Here is an 18,246-nt window from a genome sequence, read left to right as displayed (position 1 = left end):
GAGGCACCCGTCGGCCCCTGGCGTTGTCCCTTCTGTCCTTGGTTAGCCATACGATGTTTGTTCTCAGCACTGTACAACGGTCCCTATATGATATGGAGAAGCAATATCACTGTATGAAACTCACACCATGTATTATTACTCACTAGCACCCTAGGTGTGATAATTGAAGTAAATATCTTTTATACAAACACAAGAATGCGTGGGTTGTTTTTATTTAAAGTGCCCCGGCCTGAGGAGAAGCAGCAAACACTCTCATTCTGGGTCCAAAGGGTACCCCAGGAGTCGCCATGTCGAGACGCCTGCAGAGACCTGGCATGGGGCGGGATGCGCGGAGGGGTGGTCTGGGCAGCGCGCTGCACCGCGTCTCCATCTGGGCCTGCGTCCCTGCTCTGCTTGCTGTCGTGGGCCTTACTGTTTCAGTAGCTTTGAAATGCTGACCCTCCTGGCACCCGCTTCCTTGTCTGTGAAATGACACCATCGCTTGTCGCGCAGGCTCTGGAGGACTGGGGATGGTGGCCGATGGTGCTGGGCGAGGTTGCGTGGAGCTCGGGTGCCCTGGGGGGCTGCGGCCAGGTACCCCTGCAGGGGTGTGTGCACCCAGCCAGTGGCCTGGCCTAGCCTAATCTGTGTACGTGGGGTTGGGGGGGCGGGGGTTGTCTCTCACTTGGTCCCTGAATCCTGATGTCAAAGACAGTCCTGGGGTACCCCGTAACGCGAGCCAAGTGAGTGGAAAGAGAGAGGAGGAAATGGCGCTGGTGGGTTTCTGGAACGATCAGGCTCCTGAGAAGGGGGTCTCTGGCCAGCGCTCGGGGCTGGATGCAAGAGAGCTCTGCAGAGTTGGTGGCTAGGTGGTCCACGTGCTTGTGACTGAGGTGGTTTCTCCTCTTGAAATCTAGAAGTTTGGAAAATTATTGCCATCCTCACCGATGTGTGACGGGGCAGGGGAAATTGGTTTGTTGTGCAGTAATTTGTAGGTTTCAGAATGTGCATTAATTTGTCGGTTTCAGAATGTGACGCTCTCACATGTGGTACAGAAGCATGAGCCGTCCTCCCTCCAGTAGGAGAAGCCCCCGCAAACCCGGGGCAGTCTCCTGCCAATGCCAGGTGCTCTGGGCAGCCCTGAGTCTTATCTGTCAGACCTGAGCGTGGCTAGAGCTGTCCCCAGATGTCTGCCCCCACAGATGGGAGAAATGAGGATAAAACCGACCAAGCTCTGCCAGTCTGACTCCCCTAACATTCTGCTACTTCTCCGATGGCTAGTTAAGGCATGCCCCCCCTCTTTAAAGATCTGTTAACTAAATTAACAAATAACATGTAAAAAATATAAAAATAAAGAACACTTGGCACAAAGACTTCCAACCCAGAGAGTCTCCCCCGGTGCTTTTAAAGTAGGATTTAATTAAGCAAAACTATAGTTGCACATGGTTCCTTAGGCCTGGCTCTGTGTAAACGGCCAGCTCCCGAGACAGAGAAGGGAGCAAGGTTTCGTGCTCTGACTGCAACGGGGTGGTGCCCCCCGATCCAGGCAGAGTCTCAGCCTCCTTGTGTGTGGCCTCCCTCTCCCTGTGCTTAAGCGGGTCTGGATAAAATGATGTGCGTTGTTTGATGACTCGAGGAAATAGGCTAAGGCCACCCGAGGACATACAGTTGACCCTTGAAAAACACAAGAGTCAGAGGCACCAACCCCCGACGCCGCTGAAAACCCACGTGTAGCTTTTGACTCCCGCGAAACGTAACTGCTAACAGCCTACTGCTGACCTGAAGCCTTACCCAGAACATAGTCGCTGAACGCGTATTTTGTGTTTATACGTATAATATACTGTATACTTAGAATGAACTAAGCTAGAGGAACGAATGTTATTAAGAAAAGCACAAGGAAAACGCATTTACACTAGGGAAGTGTAAAAAAATATCCGCGTGTAAGTGGACCCGCGTGATTCAAACCCGTGTTGTCCAAGGGTCAGCAGTAATCATCGGTGTGTGAGGCATCCGCTGAGATCCTGTCTGCGTGTGTTTCTGAAAGGGCCTCTGAGCGGCTGCCTTGGGTTGGGGTACGTTACCGTCGCCTCCACAATGCCTAGCGTGCCGGCTTTGGGGGGCACAGAGCTTGTTGGTCTCTTGGGCATGGCATTGGTGCCTGGGCAGGGGTGCGGGGCTGAGCTGAGAACCCCGAGGGCTTTTGAGAGCTGTTTTGGTGTTGGTGCTGCCTGGGAGGGCTACTGGTCACCACACCCTTAATGTGCATCTGGCCCCCCGAGTGCGGGGGGAGCCACGTCGGAGGAAGTGGGAGGCGCAGCGTGTGCCCAGTGTGGGACGGGCATTCAGAAGCGACTGCCTCCTCCAGGAAGCTTGGGCTCTCAGAATGTCCAGAGGAAAGGCCATTTTTTTTCTTTTTTCAAGAACTTGGTCTGTGGACAGTTGAAAGGCTGCTCTGTTAGGGACAGTGGAGTGGGGGGCTCCGGGGAGTGAGGTTGGAGGACCCCAATCGCTTCACAGTGAGGTGCTGGGACCCTTCTGTGTGGTCGGGTGGCAGTGCACTCGAGTCCCACCGTCTTCTCTCCCTGGCTGGCGCGCAACCTTGGGCAAAACCTAGTCAACTCAGGAAACCCTTTCTGAGACAATGAATGAACTTATCTTCTTTGAGCTTCCATTTCTGTCTCTGCGGAGGGGATGGAATAATGCCAGACTCGCGGGGCTGCCAGGGTGGGATGGGGGGAGCGAGTGATGACCCCAGTGTCCATTACAGTGCCCGAGCCCACGGCAGGCACTCAGGACCTGTAAGCGCTGGCGGTTGGTGTGGGCGTTGTGTCATCGAATTTGGTGACTAGAGCAGCTCCCTCCGGTCAAAGTCGTTTCCACCTTGTGCTGGGGCCAGAGGAGCCCCTACATGGGAGTGCAGGCTACCAGAGCTCTGGTGGCTGCGGCCTGACCACCCCCCGTGGTGCGCAGTGGTGCCCGTGATGCCCGCAGTTTGAGCAGCCGAGTCCCCCATACCCAGCAGCTCTCTCTCTCTGGCCTCTGCTAAAAATTCAAGTCTCAGTTCCTGTGTGGCTGAAGCTGCCACACCGGGCTCGGCCACAGACAGGAAGGAAGTCCCCTCCCTGTGCCTCAGTCCTGGGGAGAGGGGGGCTGCGCCGTCCACAGAGCTGGTTTCCTCTTAGAGGCTCCGTCTGACTGAGACATCGGCTGAGGCTGCTCCCTGTCCCGGGACCCACCAAACCCAAGAGCCTCTCATGTTGGAGGAGAGCAGATTCTCTGGGATGGTGGTTCTCGACCAGGGGAGGGGGACGGACTTTGCCCCTTGGGGCATTGGGCAGCGTCTGGGGGCATTTGGGGCAGCGCCGATGGCACCTAGAGGGGAGAGGACAGAGATGCTGATAGAAGGCGTAGGGCAGCCTCCTGACCCCCCAACAAAGAATGACGTGGCTCCAAATGTCAGCAGTGCTGAGTCGAGGAGTCTGGGGCTCCTTGACGGCCGTAGTCAGCAGATAGTCACCGAGAACCGCCATGTGCCAGGGACGTGCTCCAGGCTGGGAGTCTGGCAGCCTCCAGCGGCTCCCAGCCCAGAGGGGAGACAGAGCAGTGCAGAACCACAACCCAGGCCTTAAAATGGGAAAAGGCATTTGCAGGACACGGGGGGGCACCCCAGAGTGAGGGGAAGCAGGGGCACAGAGTCTGCAATGTGGCAAGTCAGAGGGACAGCGAGCCCCCGTGCGCGGGCAGGGTGGACGGGTGGCGTGGGTCAGCCACACTGTTGGTGAGAACGAAACAGATTCTGGAGGTGGCGGCTCTCGGGTGAGGCTTGTTCTTTCCATCCAAGCGGATGTAGTGAAGTGGCTGCCGCTGTGCTCGGGGCACGGGGATCCTAGCCAGGAAGAAAGTGCCCCGCTCCGCCCCTCCAGCGAGCACGCACCCCTCTGCAAAGTGCAGGGTCTCCCTGGGGCTTGGCGGTAGTCGATCTGCAGTCCCGATTCAGGGCATGGCCCAGAGGGTTCTGAGTGAGGCTTGAGCAGTTATCGGCTGGCAGGACCAGCAGAGGCCAGCAGGCCAAGCAAGGCCCAGCCAGCTCGGACCCAGCCCAGGAGGCCGTGCCCCGGGAATCCCTTTGCAGCCTTCCACCTAAAGGAATGGGTGCTTCCCGACTGGGAGGAATGGACACAGCCCATCAGCTGATAGACATGGAGGGCTCACTGTGCCACTGATCCCCAGTGATAGTAGGGGACAAACAAGGAGCTTGCCTTTCAGAGGGGACGGACAGACAGTAGACTGAGTACAAGTGAATTACATAGTGCCTTAGACAGTGGTCAATGTTAGAGGAGATAAACAAGGTAAGGGGAACTGGAAAAGCAAGGTGAGGGGTGAAAGTTCTAAATCAGGTGGTTGGGGTAGGCCTCACTAAGAAGGTAACGTGAACAGAGTCTTGACAGAAGGGATGGGGTGAACCATGCCAATGCCTGAGGTAAGAACATTCCAGGCAGAGGGGAAACAGTGAGTGCAAAGGTCCCGTGGTACAAAGGTGCCCGGGAGCCAGAATAGCTGAAGCAAAGCCACCAAGGGCAAGAGTGGGGGGCAGCCAGGTCAGAGAGAGGAGGGAGAAGTAGGGCGGGAGATGGGGCCTTGTAGGCCATCGTAGAGTTTTGGGTCCATTGGAGGGTTTGGACCGAGTATGGTCTAATCTGACTGCTGAAAAGGCTCTCTTTGGCTGCTGCTTTGTGAGGCTCTTGCCATAAGAACCCGAGGCCATGATTTGCACCAGGTGACACAGTGGCCAAAAGTGATTGGATTCTGGATGTTTTTTGAGAGTGGAGCCAAAAACAGGACTGGAGACAGATTAGATGAAAGGAGCGGTAGAGAAGAGCCAAGGATGGGCTTTGGGCTGAGCCACTGAGCGGCGCCTGGCCTCTGCTCTGCCATCCCTGAGGACTCTACCTCCCCGGCTGTGCCAAGGGGGGCCTGCTGGGGCGAAGCAGGTTCCAGGAGCAGGGATCGGGCTTCAGTTCGGACCGGTCTGGACTCCATGCAATGAGCGTAGGGAGAGGAGTGGCCTGGAGGACATGCAAGGTGGTTGGAGTGAAGGACGGGAGAGTGGCATGTGGAGACGGCTCCCAGGTCCCGCAGCATTGGGAGCTTTGCAGGGAGACGTAGCAGCAGAGGAAAGACGGGGAGCGGCCAGCCAGGCAGGAGGCCCAAGAGGCCGCAGTGACCCGGAAGCCAGGAGTTGGCACGTCGGGAAGACGAGGGATGGGGACACGGCGATGCGTGAGGCCATCGGCCACCTTGGCAAGGACAGTCAGCGTAGCGGGCATCCAAGTCAGAAGCGAAAGGTTTAAGGATGTGGACACTTGAGAACAGGTTAACTTCCTCAGAGAGTTTTGCAGGAGGGGAAGTAGAGTCGAGAGGGGGTGTGTGTGTGTGTTTCAGAGGGCAGCCCAACACGCTCCTGTGGCCTGTGGAAAGGAGCACATTAGCCGATGTCGCAGGAGAGAGGGGGGACCCTGGCTGGGCCCCCCCCCCCCCCGCGCGTAGGAGCGAGGGGCTGTGCCTGCAGGAGTGCTCAGCACTGGTCTCCGGCCACCTGTGGGGACAGACAGGTGCAGAGATGGTGGGTGAGGAGCCGCTCCCGTGCTCCCACCTGGCGTGCAGGTGGCTGAATAAGGAGTGTCCCCCACTTGTGGGAAAGCCGTGAGCACGACGCTCCTGGGTCTGCCATTCGATTGTGATAAGTTTTTGCATTTAATCGATCCACAGTCAGAAATCGTGCCTTGGGCGCCTGGGTAGCCGGTCAGTTAAGCATCTGCCTTCGGCTCAGGTCATGATCCTAGGGTCCTGGGATCGAGTCTCGCATCGGCCTCCCTGCTCAGCGGGGACCCTGCTTCCCCCTCTGCCTGCTGTTACCCCTGCTTGCGGTCGCTCTCACTCTCACTCTCTCTTGCTCTTTCACAAACAAACAAAATCTTAAAAAAAAAAAAGAAGGAACTCGTGCCTTGACCTTAAGTCATAGCCAGGCCCCTTAAATCTTGACCTTGACTTTGCTTTGATTTCTTTCCCCCCTCTGTGAAATGCACCCCCGAGGCAGCCTTCCCAGATTCTTCCCAGAGGACGAGTTCCCATGAACGTTCCCAGGGGGAGGTGGTCTGGCCCGTCTCACATGGGCCACCTTGCAGAGGTGAGGGGTCTTCTCTATCCCCCTAGCGTTTGTCTGTCCGTCACTCCCGCCCACACACCTGCCCCCACCTGATGTCTCCCTCCCCTCATTCTGCTTGTGCCCTAGTCCCAAGCGCGCTGCCCCGCACCAGCCACTGCCCACCTGGCATCTGTCCAGAGTGGGCTCGTTCCCAAGTCCCTCCACACCCCTGCCTCCCCGTCCCACCACCACCTTGACCAGAGGCTACGCTCCATCTCCTTGCTTAGCCTTTCTGGAGACCCCAAGGACCCCTCCTTACTCACCGACTGTCCCTCTTCGACTTGGCACTTTGACACACTTTCTCCTGATTTCCCACTGCTTCCTGCCACCTCCTCTCAGGGGCTTTTCTGGGACACCCGTGAAAATGTCAGCGTTCCTGAAGGTTCTGGCCGTTCTCACTGCAGACTGTCTCTGGGCTTCCATGTTCACTACCCTGGGGGGTTTGGCCGGGGGGCATAGGGCGGTCCTGAGCTTTCCCCAACCTGCATCTCTGGCCTCGGGCCGTGGGTCCCACTCCCCCATCCACATGACCCCTTAGCCACTCCACTAGTACCTCCTACTCACCGAAGCCAAACCGTGCGGCTGCTCACCCCTTCCGCATTTGGGGAACCAGCTCCAGGCACGGGCCTCACCTCCTGGGTTCTGTATGACAAAGAGGTCACAACTGTCTCCAGCACCTTCTACTGCCTTGCCCCAGTTCTGGTGGAGTCCAGCTCAGGACCTCCCCTGACACCAAGTGGTCTCCCAAAAAGGTGCCCCCCAACTTCTTGGTCTGGCTGTTCCTTCCCCCAGCAGAGGAGACAGAGGAAAGCATAGGGGTAACAGCCAGGGGACCCTGACACAGCAGATTTAAGTGGCTCCGGGACAGGGTCTCTGAGCAGGGTCTGTAACTGAGGTCTCTTCTTTGGGGTAGATGCCCACACGTGCAGTTGCTTCCGGTCCCCCCAGTGTGGGGTGACAGCTCGCTGCTAGGGTCCAACTGGGCTCCTGGCCCTGCCTCTGCGGCCTCCACATCCCACCACACCGGGGGCCTCCGTTCAGCCTCACCGCATCACCTCTGCTGCCCTGCCTCTCCCAGCCTCTTCCCTGTGTCTCACGGGCAGCCAAGCTCCATGCCTTCTGGGAGTGCGGGCCGGCCAGCCCTCAGCTCCGCCCAGAGCCACCTCTTGAGGGGAATGGCCACTCCCGACACTCAGCTTTGCTCCCCACAGAGAGCCCCTCAACAGCTACCCCAGTATCTGGGGGCAGGTGCAGCAGCGTTTGGCAACGGCCTGGCACCCGCCAGCTGGGGCAGCCCAGAAGAGTGAGAGGGCATGGGCACAAGTGCACGGGAACCCCGGGCCGGGCACCCCTCGGACCCCAGGGGCCTGACCAAGACCGTGCCGGTTAAAACAGCAGCGCAAGCAATCATCTTGCTGGTGCCTTATCGGCCCCTCCGTCCCCTCGGCACCGCGCTACATGCACACTGCCGGCTGGACCTCGAGCTCCCCCAACTATACCCTGCCACCCCCACCCCGTTCTCCATGACCTGACCCTGGGCCCCTCAGGTCCAGCCTCTTCCCTGAACCCCATCTCTGGTCCCTCACTTCCACCAGCATCTGCCAGGCACCAATGCGTGAAGGCAGAAGTCCATTCAGGGCCGGAACCAGTGCAGACCCCGCTGTGGGGGAAGGGCTTGGACATAACCAGGAGGGGACACCCTTGGGTTTGGTCCTGGACCAAGAGGCCTCCATTCCTCATCTGTAAAATGGGGGTCACCTTTTTTGGACTGATTGGCTTGTCGCGAGATGTGTAAAGAGCTTGGCATGCAGCGGGCACTTAGGAGAGGGAGCAGGAAGGGCAGGGGGGGTGAGGTCAGCGGCCCCCCACCCTGGCTCAGGACGCTGAGTGCAGCCAAGACCGGGTTGGCGGGCAGGTCAGCTAGCCGCGTGGTGTTGGGCAAATCCCTGTGACAGAGCAGGTAGAGGGCCATCCTCCTGACTCTGTCCCTAGCCTGGAGCCTTTGTGCATTTCTGGTGCCACAGAGCCCCCTGGTGGCCAAGCAAGATCTATTGCCACCATTCAGAAATGAGGCCCCGGGCTGCCCCCCACCCCCACCCCCGGCACCCGGCACCAGCTGTCCTCCCTACTTCTGGCACCCACCCCTCCCTGGGGCCTGGACTGGGAGACTTTCCCAACACCTCTCACCCTCCAAAAGGACAGGAAGGTCTCCATACAGAATTATTTTGGGTTCGATTTTATCGCAAAGACAGCCACTGGCACTTCAGTGGGGGAGTTAGAGACCGTGTGGGTCAGGGTATTGTGGGGAGGGGGGCGCCCCATCCCCCTCACTGGGCTGGAGCCTGTTGGGGTTGAGGCCAAGCGAGTCTGGTGACAGCTCCAGAGGCGGGATCCACCTCTTGCTGGATCTACAGCAGGCCCGCCCACCCCCAACTGCCCCTCCTTTCTCCCCCACTCCTGCCTTTGGTCATTATCCCAAAGCATCAGCCCTGGCAGAAACTTGGGATGTGCTGGGTTCCATGTCCCTGCCTGGCTTGACAGAGGCAAAGTGAGGCCTCGAGAGGGCAAGGGGCCGGTCGGGCTGGCCAGGCTCCCGGCAGGTCACAGCAGAGCCAGGGAGAACCCTGGATCCCTACCCTGGGCTCCCTCGCCTGCCTGGAGAAGTTCAGGAGCATGTTGAGTTCTTAGGGCCAGGAGTGGCCCTGCTGGCTGGCCTCATGGTGAGCCCTCAGGCTGTGGGTCGGAGAGGCAGAGTGGGGAAGGCACCACGGGCCACACCAGGTTCCCTCTGATGGCCATGTCTTCCTTTGACACAGGGCGCTGCGCAGAGCTGCAGGTGCATGTCACCGAGGCCATGGCCACGGCAGCCGAGCAAAGGGAGCTGATCGCCCGCTTGGAGCAGGACCTTAGTACCATCCAGACCATCCAGCGGCCGGACGCCGAGGTGAGCTGCCCCCTCCGGCCCGCCCCCTCGCCACCCACCCCAGGCTTTGAGCTCTCACCCAGGAAAACTCACAGGTTAACCAGCCGGCTCCTCGGGCCCTGCCCCCACAAGACCCACGGGGCTGTCGCCCACAGCCCCGGTGTTGCCTGTGCACTTCATCACAGAGGCCCGGTTCAGGACGCCAGGCCACAGGGCACAGGGCCAGGCTGGGACCTCCACCCTGAGAGCTGTGGGCAGAAGCCAGGCAGGAAGACCGACCCATCCCACAGCTAGAGGACCCGAGGCCCAGGGATCGCGGAAGGCTGGAGCCCACGGGGTCCTGGGGGTCGCTCTGCACCCACCGCATTTTCTAGAAGAAATGGGGCTCGGAGAGAGCAGCAGGGCCGGCCCAGCAGGGCCCAGTGGTCCATGAAGGCACCACCACAGGGGTCCTGCCTCAGAGTCAACCCAATGCCCAGCCTTCCCTCTGGGAGCCCTTGTGGTCACCGGCCCAGTCCCGGCGCCAGACCGCCCACCTGGTCCTTGCCGCCCGTTTGCTTGGCACCCTGAAAGGGTACGTTGGGCGACACAGAGGGAACGGTCACGCCTGTTCCCCCCTGCAGGGCGCAGCTGAGCACGGCCTGGAGAAGATCCCGGAGCCCATCAAGGAGGCCACCGCCCTGTTCTATGGTAAGGAGGGGCTGGCCCGTCTCCGTCCCTGACACGGCAGTGGGCAGGGTGGAAGCAGGGAGAGGAGAACGGGCACAACAGTCTGAGCCGTGACCCCTAAAGAGCACCTCCCCCTCCAAGACGGTCAGGCCCCCTGTCCTAGCAATGCAGCAGCAACCAAAGAGGGGGGCTGGGTCCGCCCTTCAATGCCTTAGCGTGACACCCCGCCTAGGACCGGGGCCCCCTTTGCCCTGCCAGTGGCTTGTCGATGGCTGATGGGTCGTGGTAAGCTCCCCAGGGAGGCCTTGGCACGGCAAGAGAGACAGCCAGAGAGCTCCCAGCGCTGCTGGCGAGGTGGCCTCCTCCGGCGTCAGGATCAAGGAGGAACCTGGGGCTGCTGGGCCGGGACATTGGAGGGAGCCTCTCATGGCTTCCCAGTACCTCCAGTGTCCTTTTGCTTCCCCAGGCACGGGGCACCTCATCTGACAGATGCGAGGGTCTCAGATCCAAGTACTGGGAACGGGGGCCCTCCCCTGCTCGGATCCCTATTCCCCTGGATAGCCCTTCCTTTCCCCAGCCTCTCAGCTCCTGTGCTCAGACGCCTGTGCCTTGTACCGCATGGCCCTTGGCCAGAGCTCCCTCTGGGCTGGGGCTACTCGACCTGAGAACCCACCACTCCCCTCCACCTCCTAGGACCCTCAGCACCGGCCAGTGGCGCCCTCCCCGAAGGCCAGGTAGACTCGCTTCTCTCCATCATCTCCAGCCAGAGGGAACGCTTCCGTGCCCGGAACCAGGAGCTAGAGGCCGTGAGTTGCATTGTTCCCTCCCTTATGTCCCTTGGACCCACAGGCTTGGGAGCAGAGAGATGTGTCACAGACCATAAACCACAGAGGAGTTAGATTTGTTGTGTGCAGTCAGGGAGGGCTTCCTGGAGGAGGTTATGCCACACTGGGCTTTGAAAGAAGACTTAGATGCTCAAAGTAGAGGAGAGATAGGTGAGCAGAGACAGGGGGCCAACAAGCCCGAAAGCCTGTGACAGGGCTGCAGGAATAAGACACAGAGGGCCCTACTGCTGGGCTGAGGCATTACCCGAGGATTTAAGCAAGGGAGTGACACTGTCAGAATGGAGCGTAAGAAGGGTCACTCTGCAGCCAGTTCGGGATGGAACCTGGCCTGGGAAGACAACTGGAGAGAGGTCCTGGAAGGGGGAACAGGATACAAGAGAGGGAGTCAGGGAGGGAATGAAAGGAGAATGAGCAAGGGACGCAAGGGACAGTCAGGGTGATCAGGGTACAAAGGCCCAGGCCAGGGCATGCGCACAGAGGCAGTGCACGCCACACCCAGATTGCAGAGGGCCTGGGGACAGACCAGAAGTGTACCTGGAGGGGGCACTGTCCCAGCCTTGGGGACTCTGCAGACTCCCTATCCCCCAGAGCCCTCCTGGGTCATCCCTGAGCTCTCGCGGTGCAAACAGGAGGCCGGAAGCTTTCCATCCTTCTCAGAAGAGTCACTGCCTGAGCTGATGATGAAATTTCTAGACTCTTCCTCTCCAAACGCACAGTTGACCCCCTGGGGTTCCCAAGCTCAGCCAGGGAGAAGCCGACATTGACTGGGTGCCCACGGCAGGCAAGGCCTGCTGCTGGTCCAGTGGCAAGGCTGAGCCAGCCTCATCCAACCTCCTGTGATCTGCTTCAAAGGAGGGATGGTCGGCTCCGCCCCTCGCAGCAGGGCCTGGAAACATCCACACTCACTCCCCTCAGGGACTAGGGACAGCCACGCAATGGGCAGCCCTTAAAAGGAGGCCTTCAAAACAGATGAAGTAGAAGGAAAAGTGTCTTAGTGTTCTACCTTTTGCTTTAAAAATCTAGGTAGTTGTTTTTTTTTTAAGATTTTATTTATTTATTTGACAGAGATGACAAGTAGGCAGAGAGGCAGGCAGAGAGAGAGGAGGAAGCAGGCTCCCTGCTGAGCAGAGAGCCCAATGTGGGCCTCCATCCACTGAGCCACCCAGGCGCCCCCCAAAAATCTAGGTTTTTTTCAATCCGGTACTAACTTTTAAAAAGTTGTGGTAAGGGGCGCCTGGGTGGCTCAGTGGGTTGGGCCTCTGCCTTTGGCTCGGGTCATGATCTCAGAGTCCTGGGATCGAGCCCTGCACTGGGCTCTCTGTTCAGCAGGGAGCCTGCTCCCCCACGCCCCCCTGCCTGCCTCTCTGCCTACTTGTGATCTCTGTCTGTCAAATAAATAAATAAAATCTTTTAAAAAAAAAAAGTTGTGGTAAAACACACAACACATAAAATTTGCCGTCTTAACTGTTTTTAAGCATACGGTTCGGGGGCATTAAGTACATTCACGTTGTTGTACAAACAGCCCCATCATCCCTGTCCAGGAGCTTTTTTCGTCTTTCCACACTGAAACTCTGTCCCCGCTAAACACTAACTCCATTTCCCCCGCCCGCCCCCCATCCCCGGTTCACCACGCCTCTACTCGCTGTCTCTGTCCCTTGACCACACTAGGACCTCATGTAAGTACAGTCCTACGGTATTTGTCTTTTTGTGCTGGCGTATTTCGCTGAGCAGAATGTCCTCAAGGTTCATCCCTGTTATAGCAGGTGTCAGAAGGTCCTTCCTTTTTAAGGCTGAGCAGTATTCTGTTGTACTGTGTACCTAGTTTTATTTATCCGTTCATCTATCAAGGGGCCTTTGGTTTGCTCCCATCTTTTGGCTACTGTGAGCCATGCTGCCATGAACACGGGTGTCCGGGTAGCTGCCCAGAAGTGGAATTGCTGAATCACGTGATAATTCTAGGCTTCTTTTTTTTTTTTTAATTTTTTAAAAAAGATTTTATTTATTTATTTCACAGACAGAGATGACAAGTAGGCAGAGAGGCAGGCAGAGAGAGAGGTGGAAGCCGACTCCCTGCTGAGCAGAGAGCCCGATGCAGGGCTTGATCCCAGGACCCTGGGACCATGACCGGAGCCTAAGGCGGAGGCTCTAACCCACTGAGCCACTGAGGCGCCCCTAGGCTTCATTTTTTAAGGAATCGCCCTACTACTGTGTACCGTGTACTTTTCAGTCCCGTTTGAATGTTTTAAACAGTATGAAGAAAACACCTACTTATGCATTTGGATAAGCTGAAAACTGAGGTCCCCTTTCATTTGCTCCTGGATTGGCAAACATTAAAACCACGTAGCGTCTGACTCCATTTATATGAAATGTCCAGAAGAGGCAAATCGAAAGAGACAGAAAGATTAGTGGTGACCAGGGGGTAGGGGAAGAGGGAAGGAGTGATGGGTTGGGGGTTTCCTTTGGGCTCATAAACGTATTGTGGAATGAGATCATGGGGATGGTTCACCGTATTCACTGTGGATATACTAAATAAATAAATAAATAAATAAATAATCCTAAAGACAGTGATGTTCTTTAGTGAATTATATCTCGATAGTTCTTTCAAAGGTTGATGATACCATAAACAAACCCACACAAGAAATGAAGGAACCTGGCTCGAAATCTGTCTTCTGCTTGGGGTGGGGGTCACAGGAGGAGAAGGGGACTTGCCAGAGTCTAGAAGGTCAGGGAGATGGCCGCAGGCCAAGAAGGGGCTCCGGGTAGATGAGCAGGACCTGCGCCGGTCTGGCAGCCTCTCCCCCCCCACCCCTTCCACTGTGGGCCTTGCGTGCCTGCCCGCCCACCTGCCTCCCCCCGCCCCAGGAGAACCGCCTGGCCCAGCACACTATCCAGGCCCTGCAGAGCGAGCTGGACAGCCTACGTGCAGACAACATCAAGCTCTTCGAGAAGATCAAGTTCCTGCAGAGCTACCCAGGCCGTGTAAGTGCCCTCCCCGATTGCAGCCCCAGGCGTACCAGGCAAGGAGAGAGGCCAACCAGGCCCTCCAAGGTGAGAGAGTTGAGAGCAGTGACCTGCTGGGCAGCTCTGGGCCTCGGGGCCCCCAGAGGCCATCCAGCCCGCCCAGCCTGGCAGCTTTCTTCCCTGAGCTGGGGAGAGCCCCCACAGTGGACGCTTTGTGCAGGTTCATTCATCAGAACCAGCTAGGAAGCAGTGAGGGGCAGCAAGAGGTAGGGCTGGTGGACCCATGGGCCTGGCTGTCCCCTCTATGAAACGGGAGTGATCCACTAGTGGAGCCAGGATCCGGGGATCAAACCACAGGGCCGTTGAGCGGGCCGGAGAGGCCCTGGGGAATCCGTATGTCTTAAACTCACATTCTTAAAAAACAAAACAAACAAAAAACAAACAAATAAAAAAAACCCAGACTTTGGTCCAATATCCCCCAAACCAATCAAGAAAACAGAATAAAACCCCACTCACTCCATTCTGGGCATCTGAGGGCCCTCCCTGGCTTCTCTCAGCCCCCAGACTTCACAGGGGACCCCCTCGTGGGAGGAAACCCTTCTGTGACTGTGGGGTGACAGGGTGGCCCATAGAAGCGCAGGGAGCAGGGACCTTCGGGTGGGGGCCTCCCCAGGACCAGAGCTCCCCCCATCCCCCACTCCACCTGTTGGAGCTGCACTTGGGCCACCAGAGGGCGCCAGACTCTGTGCTAACTAGTACTTGGTACCCAGGGCCCTGCTGGCATCCGGGAGCCCGGCTCACGCCTCTGGTGCCTCCCTCTGCCCACAGCCACCCTGCATGCTCCCCGCAAACCCCTCCCAGACCCACTTGTCCCCACTGGCCCCCACTGACCCCCACTGGCCCGGCCCTGTCTGTGATGTACACTTTGGCCCCAGAGCTCTATGGGCTTCAGTTCCCTCTACCTGCCCCCAGTCATCCTGGCCCCGAGCCCGCGGGAAAGTGCCCGCGGGGAAGTCTCCGAACTCGGGCACGGCTCCTGGACGTGTGGCCCCGGCCACACTCATGCTGTCACCCAGCCTTCTCCCAGCTCTAGGGCGTGGTGCTGATGGGGAAACTGAGGCTCCCCTGTGCTCCTACCAGCCTCAGGATGCCTTACCCCGGCCTTGTTCCTGGTGGGCCCTGAATGACGGGGTCTCTCCTCCTCACACAGAGCGGTGGCAGTGACGACACGGAGCTGCGGTACTCCTCCCAGTACGAGGAACGCCTGGACCCCTTCTCCTCCTTCAGCAAGCGGGTGTGTGAGCCTGCAGGGGCTGCTCCCTGGCCAGGCGGTGGGCGGGCCGCGGGGAAGCGTGCAGGACGCACCCTCGCTGGGCGAGCCTGGGGTGTCACGCTGAGTGGAAGGGGACAGCAGGGAGGACCCCGGCAGCCCCCTGGGTTCCCCCTCTGCAGCAGGCTGGGGCTTCTGGGGCCCTTGGGGTCCTCCCCTCATCCTCCCTCCCCCTTCAGGAGCGGCAGCGGAAGTATCTGAGCCTGAGCCCTTGGGACAAGGCCACGCTCAGCATGGTGAGTTCCCTCCTCTGCGACACACCAGAAGCTCTGACTCTGGGGGCCTCCAAAGACCCCTGCATTCAGTGCCATCTGGAGAAGCCCCAGGGACCCCGCTCACCCCTCATAGGTCCTGCCGAGACTGGCCATGAGGCCTAGAACAGGGTCCCTCTCCCTCCCGGACAGCTGCTGTTCCTGGAAGGTTCTGGAATTGTGCCACAGGGGGCGCCATTCCCTAGAATTCCTGTGGCCCAAATTCCCAGGCTACACAGTGGGAGACCCCTGCCCTCTCTGCTGGAACCTGGGGCGGCCCTCCAGGGGTGGGTGACGCCTGCCCCACCCCCACGCCATACCTTGTTGCTCCCCAGGGGCGACTGGTTCTCTCCAACAAGATGGCGCGCACCATTGGCTTCTTCTACACACTCTTCCTGCACTGCTTGGTCTTCCTGGTGAGTATCCAGGCAGGCGGCCAGGGATGCCTTCACCACGCTTCCTGGACCACCAAGGTCAGCCTGGCTCCCTGGGACGAGCCCAGGCCACACTGTCTGCTCCTGGCCACTTCTCTCCTCTTCAGGGGGACGACAAGCCCACCCCTCAGGCTCTCTGCATGGGGCAGCAGTCCAGCCACTCTGGGGAAGTGGCCTGGCTGACTTCACCCATGGCTCCGCTCTGGAGGGTGTGTGGGAGGGCATGACCACTGTGGGGGCCCGAGGCAGGCGGGAAGGCAGGTGTGACTCACGTCACTAAGGAAAAGCTGGCTGGGCTGCGCAAGCAGGGACATCTTGAACTGAATCTCCCGCAGTGCAGAGTGACTGTCCTGGGGATGTCGGCAAGTCCACTGAGTCAGGGAATCGGAGAGGGCAAGGCGGGCCCGTGGAAGCCTCCAGCCCCGGAGGCTCCTGTCCCGAGTAAGGCCCCAGGGAGGGATGGCCCCTCCGTAGTTAGCCTGGGCTCCAACTCTGACCCCAGGAGCCAACAGGTCCCGGCCTGCCAGTGTCCCACACAGCAATGGCAAGGACAGTACTGCCACCTCGAGGCCTGTCTGACTGTGTGTGAAACAGGCGGCCACAGGGGCATCTCTAAGACCCTCCTGCCCTGGGACCTGGGCCAGGACAACAGTCATGCGCGCCCGGGAGGCCAGGCTCGGGGGGCTGGAGGCGGGCTGCAGGAGGGGCCGTGCTTCGGGACGGACAGCTCACTGTGTTTCTGCCTGGCCAGGTGCTCTACAAGCTGGCGTGGAGCGAGAGCATGGAGAGGGACTGTGCCACCTTCTGTGCTAAGAAGTGAGGACAGCCCCCGAGTCCCATGGCCCTGCACTATTCCCCCACCTGGCACCACCGAGCCCCTCCTGTGTCCCCCACCCCCAGCCTTCCACCACTGCTGCCCACTCTGGCCCACCCCTCCCCCCGCCCGGCTCCCCAGCACCTCCCCTGACATAGGGAGCACACCCCCTGGGGATCTCCGTTCCCCCTCCACACATGTGCGTGAGCGTGCATACAGGCATGCACACACACCCCTCTCCTTTTTACCCTTGTTCTCAGCAAAGGTTTCTATCCCCAACAGGTTCGCCGATCACCTGCACAAGTTCCATGAGAATGACAATGGGGCAGCAGCCGGTGACTTGTGGCAGTGATGTCCCCGGGCCTCCCCAGCACACTGATGGCTGTGCCCCCCACCCCTTGCTTGTTTGGCTGCTTCTAATGACTTAGACTTCCCCAGAGAATTCCCCACAGAAACAGCCCTTGCCCTCCACCCTCCGGAGCCAGAGGTCCCAGGTCCCCCTGGAAACTCTTACGAGAATGTCAACCACATCAGGATCCCTAGGTCCAAGAAGCCCCCAAGGCCCAGCCAGGCTGAGTCAAGGGGGCCCCTTCAGCCCCATCCTGGGCTGGTGACCTGGCTCGGGTCCCCATCCACAACTTTACCACCAACCAGCCCTGGTGGCCGTCCCCTCCCATCACCAGCCATGATGCTGATTGGGTCCTCGCTGATTCTGGCCACGCACAGTTCATCTGGGTGGGGTCCCCTGGGTCTCTCTGTGCCAGGTCTGTGCCAGGTCTGGGATCCCCTCGGGCTCCCCTACGATCTACCACCACCACTTCCCCTCAAGAGATAGAGGGCCCCTCCTCACAGGCCGGCAGGCTTTGTCACCAAGCCCACCCTACCCCAAGAAAAGGGGAAGCCCCGGAGGGCATAGGATAGTTTCTGTCACCTTCTCCCTGCCCCCAGACCCATTGTGATTTTTGCTTTCTTCTTTAGCAAGATATTTTAGCTTCTAGGCAAGGAGGGATCTCTGGTGAGCCCGTGTGCCCCAGGCTTTTCAGACCTAAGGACTGGTCTGAGGGGCCCAGGCGCTTCTCAGCCAAGACAGAACAGGCTGTGGACCACCCTAGCATGGCCACCTTGGGGCCACTGGCTGATCTCCCTAAGGTAGAATTACACTTGCACGTTCAGCTTTGCCCATTTCAAATAAACACGTAGTTGAGCTGTGCTGGTGGCCATGCTCTGTGACTCTGGGGGGACAGGCGGCCGGTGGGGGCCCACAGCGACACGCCTGGGACCTGGGGCTGGACCTTTCAGGTGCTCTGCTGATGTGAGGCATGACCTCCAACCATGGGAGCTCCCTTCCTTTTTCCATCCCCCAGGAATTCCGTGAGTGGGTCCAGACCTTTGCTAGAACCCAAACCCACAATGCCTGAGTTCCCTTGAGCCGCTAGGCTGCCCGATCAAAAAGAGAAATCTATTCCTTTAAAAAAAAAAGAAGAAGAAGACGACGACGACGACTATGAGGCTGCACTGGGACGTGTGATGTCAGCTCCTGGGGAACCTCTCCTCCCCTTTCTGGGTGTCATGGAGCTACGCACCTTATGCCCCTTTCCCTTGGGCCCCAGCTTGCCAAGCACTGCAGAGCCTGTGCCGACCAAGTCCCCTGAGTTCCAGCCGGGGACCCCCTGAGCCACCGGTCACCCTCAACCCAGCTCCACTCACCCACTCATGTGGGTCCCTTCCCACCCACACCGAGGGTCTCCCTCTTGATTTGTGGTGGTTGGCGCTACCCCACTGGCCAGGTGGCCCATGAGGCCGCACCACACCCAGCTCCCACCCCGCAGTGCACC

At 59.0% G+C, this 18,246-nt stretch overlaps 1 protein-coding gene across 3 annotated transcripts in view; it reads left to right on the top strand.

Annotated features, from left to right (window-relative positions):
• The window catches only part of CUX1 (cut like homeobox 1), a 358,424-nt gene extending 340,803 nt beyond the window's left edge, over nt 1–17,621 (top strand). For all 3 annotated transcript variants that reach the window (XM_047712793.1, XM_047712792.1, XM_047712791.1), the window contains exons 15-23: nt 9,001–9,128; nt 9,731–9,797; nt 10,470–10,582; nt 13,484–13,600; nt 14,793–14,876; nt 15,092–15,148; nt 15,499–15,579; nt 16,349–16,413; nt 16,694–17,621. In XM_047712793.1, the coding sequence (XP_047568749.1) occupies nt 9,001–9,128; nt 9,731–9,797; nt 10,470–10,582; nt 13,484–13,600; nt 14,793–14,876; nt 15,092–15,148; nt 15,499–15,579; nt 16,349–16,413; nt 16,694–16,763 (782 nt within the window). In that variant the 3' untranslated portion in view covers nt 16,764–17,621. The remainder of the gene's footprint in view (nt 1–9,000; nt 9,129–9,730; nt 9,798–10,469; nt 10,583–13,483; nt 13,601–14,792; nt 14,877–15,091; nt 15,149–15,498; nt 15,580–16,348; nt 16,414–16,693) is intronic.
• The last annotated feature ends 625 nt before the right edge of the window (nt 17,622–18,246 follow it).

This window comes from Lutra lutra, chromosome 18 (genome assembly GCF_902655055.1).
Source record: "Lutra lutra chromosome 18, mLutLut1.2, whole genome shotgun sequence".
Lineage (NCBI taxonomy): Eukaryota > Metazoa > Chordata > Mammalia > Carnivora > Mustelidae > Lutra > Lutra lutra.
The sequence above is the reverse complement of the archived record's forward strand: the minus strand, read 5'-3'. Positions and strand labels throughout refer to the sequence as shown.